The 12,229-nt window shown below is 62.2% G+C and overlaps 2 protein-coding genes across 2 annotated transcripts; both read right to left on the reverse strand.

The window, feature by feature from the left end:
* Positions 1-470: 470 nt before the first annotated feature.
* Nat14 (N-acetyltransferase 14 (putative)) lies at positions 471-2,565 on the reverse strand. The gene is made up of 3 exons (XM_042683220.1): positions 2,502-2,565; positions 2,160-2,279; positions 471-1,439 (listed from the first exon to the last, which is right to left on the reverse strand). The coding sequence occupies exons 2-3, from the start codon at positions 2,229-2,231 to the stop codon at positions 891-893; spliced, it is 621 nt and encodes a 206-aa protein (XP_042539154.1). The 5' UTR covers positions 2,232-2,279; positions 2,502-2,565; the 3' UTR covers positions 471-890.
* A 592-nt stretch (positions 2,566-3,157) lies between these two features.
* On the reverse strand, positions 3,158-10,527 carry Znf628 (zinc finger protein 628). The gene is made up of 2 exons (XM_042683214.1): positions 10,343-10,527; positions 3,158-6,269 (listed from the first exon to the last, which is right to left on the reverse strand). Exon 2 carries the CDS (start codon positions 6,262-6,264, stop codon positions 3,256-3,258), a length of 3,009 nt encoding a protein of 1,002 aa, XP_042539148.1. The 5' UTR covers positions 6,265-6,269; positions 10,343-10,527; the 3' UTR covers positions 3,158-3,255.
* Positions 10,528-12,229: the final 1,702 nt, after the last annotated feature.

Genomic DNA, 12,229 nt, shown 5'->3' on the forward strand with positions numbered 1-12,229 from the left:
AGCCAGATACAAGGAAGGATTTCCTGGATGAGGAAGGCTGAGAAGCCCCTCTCCCCACGCAATGCCCACCATTGGTGGGCTTCAACGGGAAGCCTCCCATCCTCATTGGAGTAGCTGAAAGTAAGAGTTTTCAAAAGGGGGAAAGAGAGATGCAAGGACCAAGGGTCACAGCTTGGGTAGGGAAAAAGGGATCTGCACTCTTACGCGCGCGCACACGCGCGCACACACACACACACACACACACACACACACACACACACTCCTGGCAGGCAGCTGCAAGAGGAAAAAATTCGGTAATGGGGAGCGTGAGTCAGAAGGCCTGGCGGGGACGGGGCTACCAGTAAGCTCAGGCCGCCTTCCCAAGCCCAGCCCCCGAATGCCAACAATTAATGTCAACTTGTAGAGGAGGAGCCAGACAGAAAGGGGGGGTCCAGAGCAGACTGGAAAAGACATCAGAGAAGAGTCAGACGTACAGCGGTTCCAGGCTTTATTAACAAATGGGTGTAAAAAACCAGATGATCCAAAGGCCCTGTGCCCACCAGTGGGGACCTTGTGCCAAATTTTAACTCTCCCCTCTCCCCCAAATATCCCTCCCAGGTCTGTGGACCGACAGACAGACAGACTTCCCATGCAGTCTAAGGCAGGGTGGGTGGGGTGAGCTCAGACAGCCATTCTGCTCTGAGTTCAGACACCGCCTGTGTGTGGGGGGGAGGGGCGGCACTGGGTGAAGGGGTGTCTGGGTCTTTAGCCCTCAGCAGGCCTGCGCTAGGAGGGTCGGGGAAGCCATGAGGGAGCAAAGGAGGCAAGGTGCCTGGCTCACAAGTGCCCATTCCATGCGGGCCTCCCTTCCCGCACCCCTCGTGGCCATGAGAAGACACACGGAGGTTGCGTCACAAGTCCTTGCTGAACTCCCTCACCAGTGTGTAGCCCAGGCAGCCCCAGCCACTCTCAGCCTGGTAACCACAGCCCTCCAGCAGCCCTGCTGCCCCCCAAGCTGCCACGGCCACAGGGACCACCAGCCGGGCTCGAGGCTCCCCCATGCCTCCGGCCCAGGCACGAGCCCGGGCCTCAGCGAAGGCCAGAAGCCTCCGGCCCACGCCCCGGCGGCGGTGCCAACGAGAGACCGACAAGCGGGTAATCCGAGCACCGTCCCCTGCATGGGTGCCGGGAGCGAGTGCCAGCACGCCACACACATCACCAGAGCCCCGAACAGCAACCCAGGGGCCCCCAAGGCCCCCTGGTGGGGGCAGAGAGCCCCAGCGGGCCCGCAGGCCCAGCTTCACAGCAGCCACAGCCAGGAACACAGGCAGCAGGAGGGCGAGGGCGAAGGAGGCCAGGACGAAGCGCAGGCCGCTGCTGGCTGCAGCCAAGAGGAGCAGGGCTGGTGGCCGGGTCAGAGCATGGAGGGCCACACGGTTCTCCGTGTCCTTTACGCCAGCCTGTAGGAGTGGGGTGCGGTCAGCCATCCATCACACTGGAGCGCCCATGCTAGGACAGGAGCTGGACCTTGCCAGGGGTCAGGGTGGGGCTTCCAGTGAGTGAGTGAATGGTGGTGGATGAGGGAGGAGTCCTGGGGGCCTCCAAATCGGGGAGGCACTGGAAAGAGGCACCCAGGAAGTCACTCTGGAAAGATGGGGATTCTGGAACAGAATAGGATGGGGAAACCAACGCCATGGAATCTGCTCAGAAGAATCTAGAGGCCAGGCCTTGGTGGCTCACACTTGCAGTTCTAGCTAACTCAGGAGGCTGAGATCTGAGGATTAAGGCTCAAAACGGGGATAGGTAGGAATCTGTGAGACTTATCTCCAATTAACAACCAAAAAGCTGCAAGTGGAGCTATGGCTCAAGTGGTAGAGTACTAGACTTGGGCAAGAAAGCTCAAAGACTCTGCCAGGCCCTGAGTTCAGGCCCCGGCCAGACACAGGTATGCACGCAGGTATACACACACAAATCTGGGGTCCGAGCAGGCTGCTTACTGGGCCGGCGAGTGCAGCCAGGGGAGCCCGGTCCTCAGCTCCCGCACCTCGCCATCGAGTGAAAGCCAGAGCGGTGGAGGTGCGGGTCAGCGAGCGCGGGCGCCCCGGGAAGGGAGCAGCTCAGGAAGACCCCCGCTCCGGAGGAGCCACTGGCTCGCTGCCTTCCCGCCGCCGGCCTCTCACCTTCAGCATCTCCAGCACCAGAGGCTTCTCATCTTCCCTCATCTCCCGCACCGACAGGTGGCTGGGAGCCATCAGCAGCCGCGCGGCTGCCGCCCCCGGGAGGGAGCTAGCGAGGCGCACCTGGTGGAAACAAGGCCGGCATCAGGCGGACGCACCAAGGCTGGGGCGGGGGGGATGCATTTCCCGGGCCGGGCCTCCGAGGGCCCCGGAGCCCCGCGACCTTCCCCGGACCCTGCTCCCGCTGGCCCGCAGCGGTCTGCCCTTGCACAGGCGGGGGCGCAGTCCGGGCCCCCGGCGCCCCTCCGCCCCACCTCGCCCCGCCCCGCCCCGCCCCGTGAGCACCTCCACGGGTCCGTCCTTTGATACCACGCAGGGGAGCAGGGTCGGGAAGGGGGTCGCCGGCGGAAGTGACGTCACGCCCTACCGGCGGGGGCGGGGCCACGCCCGACCTTAGCAACCGTTGCCACGTGGGCGGGAGGGGCGGCGTCCCGGTGGCCGCCGGGGGGCCCAGCAGTCGCAACCCCGCGCAGGAGGGCTGGAGGGGAGCTCACAGACCCCGGAGAACCAAGGCGGAGGACATACCTAGCCCACTGGCCGGCGGGGGCCGCTGCCGCCGGCCGGCCACCCCACCATCCCTAGTTGCTAGGAGACGTCAGCACTGGGAGGAGGGAGAGCGCCCCCACTCCTAGGGCGCCGAGTGTGCAGAGGCCTCAGGGAGGGGTCAGGGGTCAAGGGTCGGGGCAACCTGGGGTGCGCGGCTGCAGTGCCCCGCTGTTTTCAGAGGACAGAACACGTCACAGAGCCAGCATCCTGACTCCAAGACCTCGCGCCACAGCCAAGGCAGCACCGCACTCCAAGGCTCCTCCAAGGAGGCACCAAGGCCAGCGAGTTCGGCTCCCGCCCGCCAGAACCAAGGGGGCCTGCAAGCTCCCAGCCAGGGCTACAGCCCCGACTGCTCCCTCTACCCAAGAAGACAAAACAAAGGGCTTTCTGGTCTTTATTAGCAAGCCCAGCCAGCAGGTCCCTGACCCCTGGGCCAAGCCGGCCGAGGGCAAAAGGCTAGGGTCTGTGCAGGGAGATGAACCGGTGCTTCTCCTCAAAACGTGTGCACCAACTGGACCGCGGGCAGGGTCTGCACGATCTGGATGGCGGGCAGGCCCGGCGGGGCCCCGACCCCAGGCCCGGAGCCCACGGGGACCACCTGTAACATCTGGGAGGTGGGAGTGGTGGGCGGACCCCCGGGGCCAGAGGCCGCGCCAGGCGGCGGCTGCGGGGCCAGGAGCTGCAGCGTGGTGGTGCCGGGCCCAACACCACTGCTGTCCAGCAGCTCGGTGGCGGGGGCGCTGCGGATGATGAGCAGTTTCTGTCCTGGTGGGCTGGGGGCGGAGGTCTCCGTCAGCCCAGGGGCCAGGGTCTCTACCTCCTGCACACACAGCCGCGTCTGCTCCCCATCAGCGCCGCTCAGCACCAGCACACTCTGCAACCCCTCATCCGTCTGTAGTGTCTCGAAGAGCACATCCTGGACCATGCTGGCGCTGGCCTCGCCATCCCCGGCATCCCCCGGGCCTGGGCTCGTGAGCAGTTCCTCCGCCGCCCCGCCCTGAACCACCAGCAGGTTTGGGGCCTCAGTGGCCATAGCTCCCCCACTGGCACTGGAAAGCTGGCTGGCCAGGGGCTGGAGCTGGACCGTGGTCACTTCCTGCGTGGGCTGCAGCTGGACTGTAGTCACTTCCTGCGCTGGCTGCAGCTGGACCCCACTCACTTCCGCTGGCCCTGCCTCTCCAACTCCTACATTCTGCAAAACAATAAGGCTCTGCCCTCCCCCCGCACCGGCCACTGCACCGCCTCCCCCCTGCACCCCCAGACCTCCAGGACCAGGCAACCACATCACCCCTGTTCCCTGCCTGGCCTTCCCTGCCGCACAGGGGCCCTGCCTGGTGGGGCAGCCCCCACTGGTGGTGGCGGGAGGTAGCAGGATGAGCTTGGGGGGTGCGGGTGGGGGCGGGGGAGGCTGGACACTGCTGGGGATCAGCTGCAGGCCCTGAGCCGTCTGCACCAGGAGGAACGTCTGGGAGTTGGGCGCCACTGGGGCCGGGGCTGGGGCCGCGCTCCCCGCCACCTCAAGGGAGAGCGTGGCCTGGAGGTGGGGGAGCACGTGGACATCCTGGGTGGCCAGCGGAGCCTGGGCGGCGGCCAGCGGGGCTGGGGGCTGGGGACCAGAGGGGGCCGCGGGGGCTGGCGCGTGCGTCCTCAGGTGACGCTGCAGGTAGGCGGCCATGACGAAGCCGCGCCCACACACAGGGCAGGAGAAAGGGCGCTCGGCCGAGTGCGTGCGCTGGTGCAACAGCAGGTTGGAGGAGTGTGTGAAGGTCTTGGGGCACAGCGGGCAGCGGAAGGGCCGCTCGCCCGTGTGCACGCGCTGGTGCTGACGCAGGTTGGAGGTCTGCGCGAAGCTCTTGCCACACACGCCGCAGGCGTAGGGCCGTTCGCCGGTGTGCACGTGCCGGTGTCGCCGCAGGCAGGAGGTGTTGCGGAAGGCCTTGCCGCAGTCCCCACAAGCATAGGGCCGCTCGCCCGAGTGCAGCCGCAGGTGGTACTGGTAGTGCGAGGACCACTTGAAGGTGAGGCCGCACTGGCCACAAGCGAAGGCGCGCAGGCCGGTGTGCACGCGCTGGTGGATGGCGAGCAGCGACGAGCGCTTGAAGGCCTTGCCGCACTCGCCGCACTGATAGGGCCGCTCGCCGGTGTGGTCCCGCAGGTGGTAGCGCAGCCCCGAAGAGCCCTTGAAGGCCTTGCCGCACTCGGCGCACTTATAGGGCCGCTCGGTGGGCGCGGGCACGGGGCCCGGCGGCTCCTGCGGGCAGGTAACCTCGGCCGCCTGGGCCGGGGGTGGCGGACGCCCGGCCGCTGCCTCCTCCACGTGGCTCTGCTGGTGCGCCAGGAGGCTGGCGAGCTGCGGGAAGGCGCCGTCGCAGCTGCCGCAGCGGAAAGCCTGGCCACCCGCGCCGTGGCTGTGCTGGTGGCGGGACAGGCCAGCCACTGTCCGGAAGGCCTTCCCGCAGGGCAGGCAGGCGAAGCTGGGTGCAGGGCCAAGTGGCGGGGCCGCGGGCTCGGCGGGCGGCGGGGGCGGAGGCGCGGCAGCGGCGTCCTGCGGGCCGGGGCAGGGCTGGTGCTCCAGCAGCAGCTCCTCGCTGCCGAAGCCCTGCTCGCAGCCAGCGCAGCGGAACACCAGCTCCACCGTGGTCTCGGCGGCCGCCAGGAAGAGCTCGGGCACGAGGGGCGGCGGGGGCGCGGGTGGCGGTGCGGCGGGCGTGGGTGGGCTGCGGGGCGGCGTGGGGCGCGGCAGGTAGGCATCCGAGACCAGGACCTGCGTGGCAGCGGCAGGGGCCGGAGTGCGCGCAGTGGCCACAGCAGTGGGGGCGGCGGGAGCAGCGGGGCCGTGCGTGCGCTGGTGCAACAGCAGGTTGGAGGAGTGTGTGAAGGTCTTGGGGCACAGCGGGCAGCGGAAGGGCCTCTCGCCCGTGTGCACGCGCTGGTGCTGCCGCAGGTTGGTGCTCTGTGTGAAGCTCTTGCCACACACGCCGCAGGCGTAGGGCCGCTCGCCGGTGTGCACGTGCCGGTGGCGCCGCAGGCTGGAAGAGTTCTTGAAGGCCTTGGGGCAGTCGGGGCAGGCGTAGGGCCGCTCGCCCGTGTGCAGCCGCAGGTGGTACTGGTAGTGTGATGACCACTTGAAGGCCAGGCCACACTGGCCGCAGGTAAAGGCGCGTAGGCCGGTGTGCACGCTGCGGTGGATCTGCAGCAGCGACGAGCGCTTGAAGGCCTTGGGGCAGTCGGGGCACTGGTAGGGCCGCTCACCTGTGTGCCCACGCTGGTGGTAGAGCAGCGCAGAGGAGCCCTTGAAGGCCTTGGGGCAGTCCGGACACTTGTAGGGCCGCTCGCCCGTGTGCGTGCGCTGGTGGTGCAGGAGCCGGGATGACCACCGGAACGACTTGCCACACTCCCCACACTCGTACTGGGCCGCTGGGGTGGGTGCCGTCGGGCCCGGCTTCTCCCCAGCCCCTTCAACCGTGGAGGCCGGCGCCATATCCACGTGGGAGCCAACCATCACACCTGGCGGGAGGATGCGAGTCAGGGTGGCCATCCTGCGGGGTCACAGGGCACCGCCCCCCAGGGTCACAAGAGAGCCAGGCAGGGGCCAAAACTGGATTGAGAGGGCCCTGCCCCAGGAAGCAGCTGTCTCCGCCAGACACAGGTGCCCGAGGCCACCACGCATGCACTCTGGGACAGGACCACCTCAGGCCTGCTCCGGTGAAGGCAGAAGCTGGGGGAGGGCATCCCGCTTCCCTCTGCCTCCGCGCAGCATCGCGTGACCCCTGCCCAACCCCTCACCTGTCACTGAACAGCCCCACATGTCCCGGCCGACACCCAACTTTCCAGCAGCCCCTCACACGCCCAGCATCGCACATGGGACACCCTTTCCCCTCCTGCTCCCAGCACTGCCACCCCTGAATACCCTCCATTGGACCTTGCCTGCCCCCCTCCTGCATCTCCTGAGACACCTGCCCCCCCAGCGTCTCCTGACACACCTGCCCTCCAGAGTGTCTCCTGACACACCTGCCCCCCAGCATCTTCTGACACACCTGCCCTCCAGAGTGTCTCCTGACACACCTGCCCCCAGAACATCTCCTGACACACCTGCCCTCCACAAACCATGTTTTGTTTTGTTTTTCTTTTTTTTTTTCAGGGGAGACCTTTATTTTTCTTTCTTAGTTTTGATTTGTTTATGTGGTACTTAGGAATCAAACCCAGGGCCTCATGCATGCTGGTAGGCATGCACTGTGCCACTAGGCCACATTCTAGCCCCCAGGTTTTGGACTCATGGCTTACCTGAATCTTGGGCAGGCTCTGACACTCAAGCCACACCCCCTAGCTGGCTTCCCATCTCTTTAAAGAACAACTCCTCACCGCCCCCTGCATAGGCAGCCTTCCTTCTTTCCATCCCTTTACATTGAAGACGCTCAAAGCCAATGGTCCTGGGGCTGGGAAGGTGGCTCAGTGGTAGAGTGCTTGCCTTGCATGCATGAGGCCCTGGGTTCGATTCCTCAGTACCACATAAACAGAAAAAAGCTGGAAATGGCGCTATGGCTCAAGTGGCAGAGTGCTAGCCCTGAGCTGAAGAGCTGAGGGACAGCACCCAGGCCTACAGTTCATGCCCCACTACTGACAAAAATAAATAAGTAAATAAATCAATAAAAATCTCCATGCTTCCATTAAAAAAAAAAAAAAAAGAGCCAATGGTCCTTTCCTCCTCAAAGCACGTCACATATATCTCCCCACTTCACCCAATGCCTGCCCCAGCTACTAAGTCCCAGAGCTGTGTCCACAAGGGTCCATCCACAATTCCTTCCCTGTCCATCCCCTGACTCCCAGAATGCCTCAGTCTCTACCACACAGGTAGACTGGGCGGAGGCAGGCCTGCTGTTCCTCTACCTGCCTTGTCTTTCTCCTCCTTTCAGTAATTTACAACTTAGGAATGGATGACTCCAAAGGCTTGTACCTCAAGTGTGACATGTTGGCACACACTTGTAATCCTTACACTTAGAAAGCCAAAGCAAGAGTGATCTCAAGTTAGAGGACAGTATGAGCTATATAGCAAGACCCTATCTCAAAACAACACTGTGTAGACCATCTTTTGTCCCATGGCTGCTAGACTGGGCCAAGTGCACATCTATGATAGCTTAGACTTTTTTTTTTTTTTTTGGTCAGTCATGGGACTTGAACTCTGGGCCTGGGCATTATTCCTCACCTCTTCAGCTCAAGGCGAGCACTCTAGCATTTGAGCCATAGTGCCACTTCTGGTTTTCTTGTGGTTAATTGGAGATAAGACTCTCACAGACTTTCCTGCTGGCTTTGAACCACGATCCTCAGATCTCAGCCTCCTGAGTAGCTAGGATTACAGGTGTGAGCCACCGCCGCCTTGTTTGCCTCCCCCTCCCCCCCCAGTTCTGGGGCTTGAACTCAGGGCCTAGGCACTGTCCCTGAGCTTCTTTTGCTCAAGGCTAGCACTCTACCATTTGAGCTACAGCACCACTTCTGGCTTTTTCAGTTTATCTGGTACTCAGGAATTGAACCTGGAGCTTCATGCATGCTAGGCAAGCACTCTACACTGAGCCACCTTCCCAGCCCTACATCTTAGACTTAACATGACCCAAATCTAACTCCATTTTTGTGCTCCTGTGCTCCTTACCAGAAATTAAACATGAAAAACTCTACTTAGCCCAAAGCCTCCTCTGAAAATGGGGATCCATTCTTCCTCACTTCCTCTGTCCCTGGGCCCCTATCCTGCCCTGTCAGCAGATTCCTCCGCTCCAGTTTGAATGCAGTCCCAAGGCAGCTTCTCTCACAGGCCCCATCCGGTCCCCAGGCCTGCCAGCTCCAACATCCTACCCCAGCTCCATCTTGTCACCCCTGCCCTTCCTACCCCAGTACCTTCCCAACACAGCTGCTAAAGGCTCTTATCCATAGAGAGGGCAAAGTATTTCATTCTTTGCTGAAAACCCTTCTACAGGCTGAGGGGGCTGTGGCTCAAATCACAGTGTGCTTGCTTAGCATTCTATCTTCAGTACTGGGGGTAGAACCAAGAGTTGCCAGGAAAGATCAAACTAGGTGGAAGGTGCAGGCAGGAGAATCTTGAGTTGAAGGCCAGCCTGCGCTACATAGTAAGACCCTATTTAAAAAAGAAAGACACACATTGCACACATCCCGGATTGGGGCAAAAGCCAGATTCCTCAGCACAGCCCTGACCTTGTCCCCTTCCTGACCTGTTCTACTAATGTTTCCCTGCCATGGAGGGAACAGACCCCTGGGCCTCTGCCTGGTGCCCTTCTCGACCCTCTGTGTCTCCACAGAAATCCCATCGGTTGGGCTGGAAAAGTGGCTCAGTGGTAGAGTGCTTGCCTTGCATGCATGAGGCCCTGGGTTCGATTCCTCAGCACCACATAAGCAGAAAAAAAAAAAAAAGCCAGTATTGTGGCTCAAGTGGTAGAGCGCTAGCCTTGAGCTGAAGAGCTGAGGGACAGCGCCCAGGCCCAGAGTTCAGGCCCCACGATCAGACCAAAAAAAAAGAAATCCCATCAGTGTGGTGCCAACAGCCTGGTCAAGTCTGAATCCCTCCCAACCCTCCCATCCTCAACCCTCAATGCCGGTTGGTCTCCATTGCCTTGATCACTTTCTGTGCACCACACAGCCATGGCTTTGCAGCCTCAGCAGTACAGTGCTGGGGCCGGGCTGTGCTGCCCCTGTGGTAGGATCTGGACCCAGCAGACAACTAGAACCAGGCCCCAGTGACCCTGGCCTAGCAAGTCCTCCTCTTCCACACTGTACAAACCTGGCTCTGGCACCCAGAAAGAAGTTGCACTGTCACATTTAGGGGAGCGGTACTGTTCAGGCCATACTGTCTCACTGACTACAACTGCTACATCAACACGTGCTTCCTGTTTCATCCTGCCTCCCTATACCAGAATGTCACAGCCGAAAAGACAAGGGCCTTTGTCCAGTGCCAGCGCCTGCCACGTCTGTCTGGCAGAGGGTAGGCTCAGTAACTGTGTTTTGAGTGAACAAAGGCTGGGAATCCCCTTTGGACAGACTAAAGGATTTCTTTTTTTTTAAGGGGTGTCTATGTAAAATGCAAGCAGATATTCTTAACGCAGGCATATTAAAAAGAAAAAAGAAAAGAAATGAAATGCCAGTGTTCTGGAGGAACGGGTCCATCTTAGCTGAGAACGCCCCCTTTAAGAGGCTGGACCACACCCTTGCAGCAGGCCGGCCTTCTTGGCTCCAACTGCAAACCCAGCTCCACCTTTGTCCAGGTATACTAGGGAACCAGAGCCAGGGCTGCAGCGCTTCCTTCGCTGTCTAAAAAACCGCCACTGGCTGCAATGAGATCATCCTCTTTAATGAGGGGAAAGAACAAAAAAAAAATTAAACTTCAAAAGAGGCGAAGACTGCCCCTCCCTCCACAGCAGCACCATACCCTTTAAGAGGGCGGAGCCAGCTCAATAGACAAAAGTCGGAGGCGAGACGGCAACCTTCCCTTTAAGTCACCCCTTCCGGTTTCACATCCGCCGTTTCCCAAACTACTCCGCCCTCCGGCCCCTCCCCCGCCGCGCCCTCCGGTCTCTCACCTGCGGCCCCTGTCTTGGGGGGACACGGGGGAGCCCCAGGACCTTCCCGCGGGGGCCGACGGGAAGTGGGAGCCCGGCACGGCGCGGCAGGAGCGGGGGCCGGGGAGGGGGCGGGGGCGCGCTCCCTCCCGACGGCCCCCGGCGCGAGGCACCCAACCTTTACCAGCGACCTCTCGCGCACACAAACCCCGCCGCCGCCGCCGCCGTGCGTCATGACGCAGTGCGCCGCTCCCGCCCCCACAGGCCACGCCCACCTGCCTGTGGTCCGGGCGCGCGCGCGGCGCGGGGGCCTGGGGCCGGGGGGCGGCGCGGGGGCCGTGGGGCGGCGCGGGGGCCGGGGGGCGGCGCGGGGGCCGGGGGCCGGGGGGCGGCGCGGGGGCCGGGGGCCGGGGGGCGGCGCGGGGGCCGGGGGCCGGGGGGCGGCGCGGGGGCCTGGGGCCGGGGGACAAGCCCGTGCCTTCCGATGAGCCTGTCCGGGAACGGCGCCCTCGCGCGCCCAGCAGGTCCCGGTCAGCTTCTGGGCAGTGGGCCCCGCTGACCCACCGTACTTCGCTTTGTCCGCAGAACTCTGGCCGACCCGGGGCCGGGGTGTCAGCGGAGCCCTTCAGTGTGCGCCTGGGAAGACGTCGACCCCATGTCTTCTCATTCACCTGGGGTGGACTCGACCTCCAGAGGGACCCTAGACCTGTGCGACCCCGAGTGCTGAGGCTGCAGGTCACGGGTCACCTCCTCAAAGAGTTCATCCTCGTCAAAGCGGCCCCTGGTCCCGCCCAACCTCCTCGCTGCTGGTCTCCGTGCCCTCGGCTCCTCTGGACCTGGGCATCATCCCTCCCCCCCACCTGCACCCCAGCCCACCCCTCCCTGCCTCATCCTCCATCTGCACATAGTAGGTGTTTTACGCACGTCGAATCAGTCACACACAAGACGTTGCAAAAGTTGGGGGTGGGGAGCCTGGTAATGGCCTGACCAGCAACACCACAACCCCCGCTCCCCACGACCGGTAACTCTCCCCTTGAGGGACAGACAGCAAGACGTCCACAGGCGTGTCTACACACACACACACACACACACACACACACACCTGTCCTGGTCAGGACAGAGGCAGACAATGGCTACAGGAATGTTCAGAACCTAAGAATCAGATGTTGAGATGCCAAGAGAGACTGCCGAGACAGAAGAGACAGAATTGATGACAATAGAGAGGAGACAGTAGTAGGCTCTCGGGAGGAATGATGGGGCCAGAGGGACATCAGTGGGTGTGCGGATGAGGCCTGGAGCTGCTGAGAACCCAAGACAACCAGCAGCTAGACCCTGGACATAGCTGAGAGACACCCTCCCTGTCCCCAACAGGGATGTCTGTCACCAGAGGCAGCTTCTCCATCTCTATGAATACCAGGGACCCTCAATAAAATACCTTGGTGCTACGTGCTGGTGGCTCATGTCTATAATCCCACTACTCAGAAGGCTGTGTTGCAGTTCAAAGCTAGCCTGGGCAGAAAAATTATCAAGATTCCTCTCTCCAATTAATCACCAAAAAGCCAGAAGCAGAGCTGTGTCCCAAGTGATAGAGCACTGGCTCTGGGTGGAAAAGCTGAAGGACAGTGCCTAGGACTTGAATTCAAACCTTAGTATGGGCACAAAGAAACAAATCCTGTTGGGGAAAACCAGGCTTCTGTGGTGGTTCCCCCCTACCACCCCACTTGGTTCACCCTGCCCCCTCCCCATTCACTACACCTCAAGATTCTGTGGCTACCCCAGAGAAGCCAGCCCCTCCTGTTGGCTAGAGACTCCTGTTGTCTAGAGACCTTGGGCCTCAGTTTCCCCTAAGGATCCTGGGCCTGGAACAAAGGGGCAGAGGAGGCATGTGGGGGGAGCTTGGGAGTAGAT

The sequence above is a fragment of the Dipodomys spectabilis genome, unplaced genomic scaffold, assembly GCF_019054845.1.
Source record: "Dipodomys spectabilis isolate Male_0828 unplaced genomic scaffold, ASM1905484v1 ptg000080l, whole genome shotgun sequence".
Taxonomy (NCBI): Eukaryota; Metazoa; Chordata; class Mammalia; order Rodentia; family Heteromyidae; genus Dipodomys; species Dipodomys spectabilis.

Excerpts from the sequence above, each read along its gene's own strand:
- Znf628 (XM_042683214.1), bottom strand. The coding sequence starts at position 6,264 with ATGGTTGGCTCCCACGTGGATATGGCGCCGGCCTCCACGGTTGAAGGG.
- Nat14 (XM_042683220.1), bottom strand. The coding sequence starts at position 2,231 with ATGGCTCCCAGCCACCTGTCGGTGCGGGAGATGAGGGAAGATGAGAAG. Across the intron at positions 1,440-2,159 it reads TGGTGCTGGAGATGCTGAAG|GCTGGCGTAAAGGACACGGA; the intron begins GTGAGAGGCCGG and ends CCACTCCTACAG.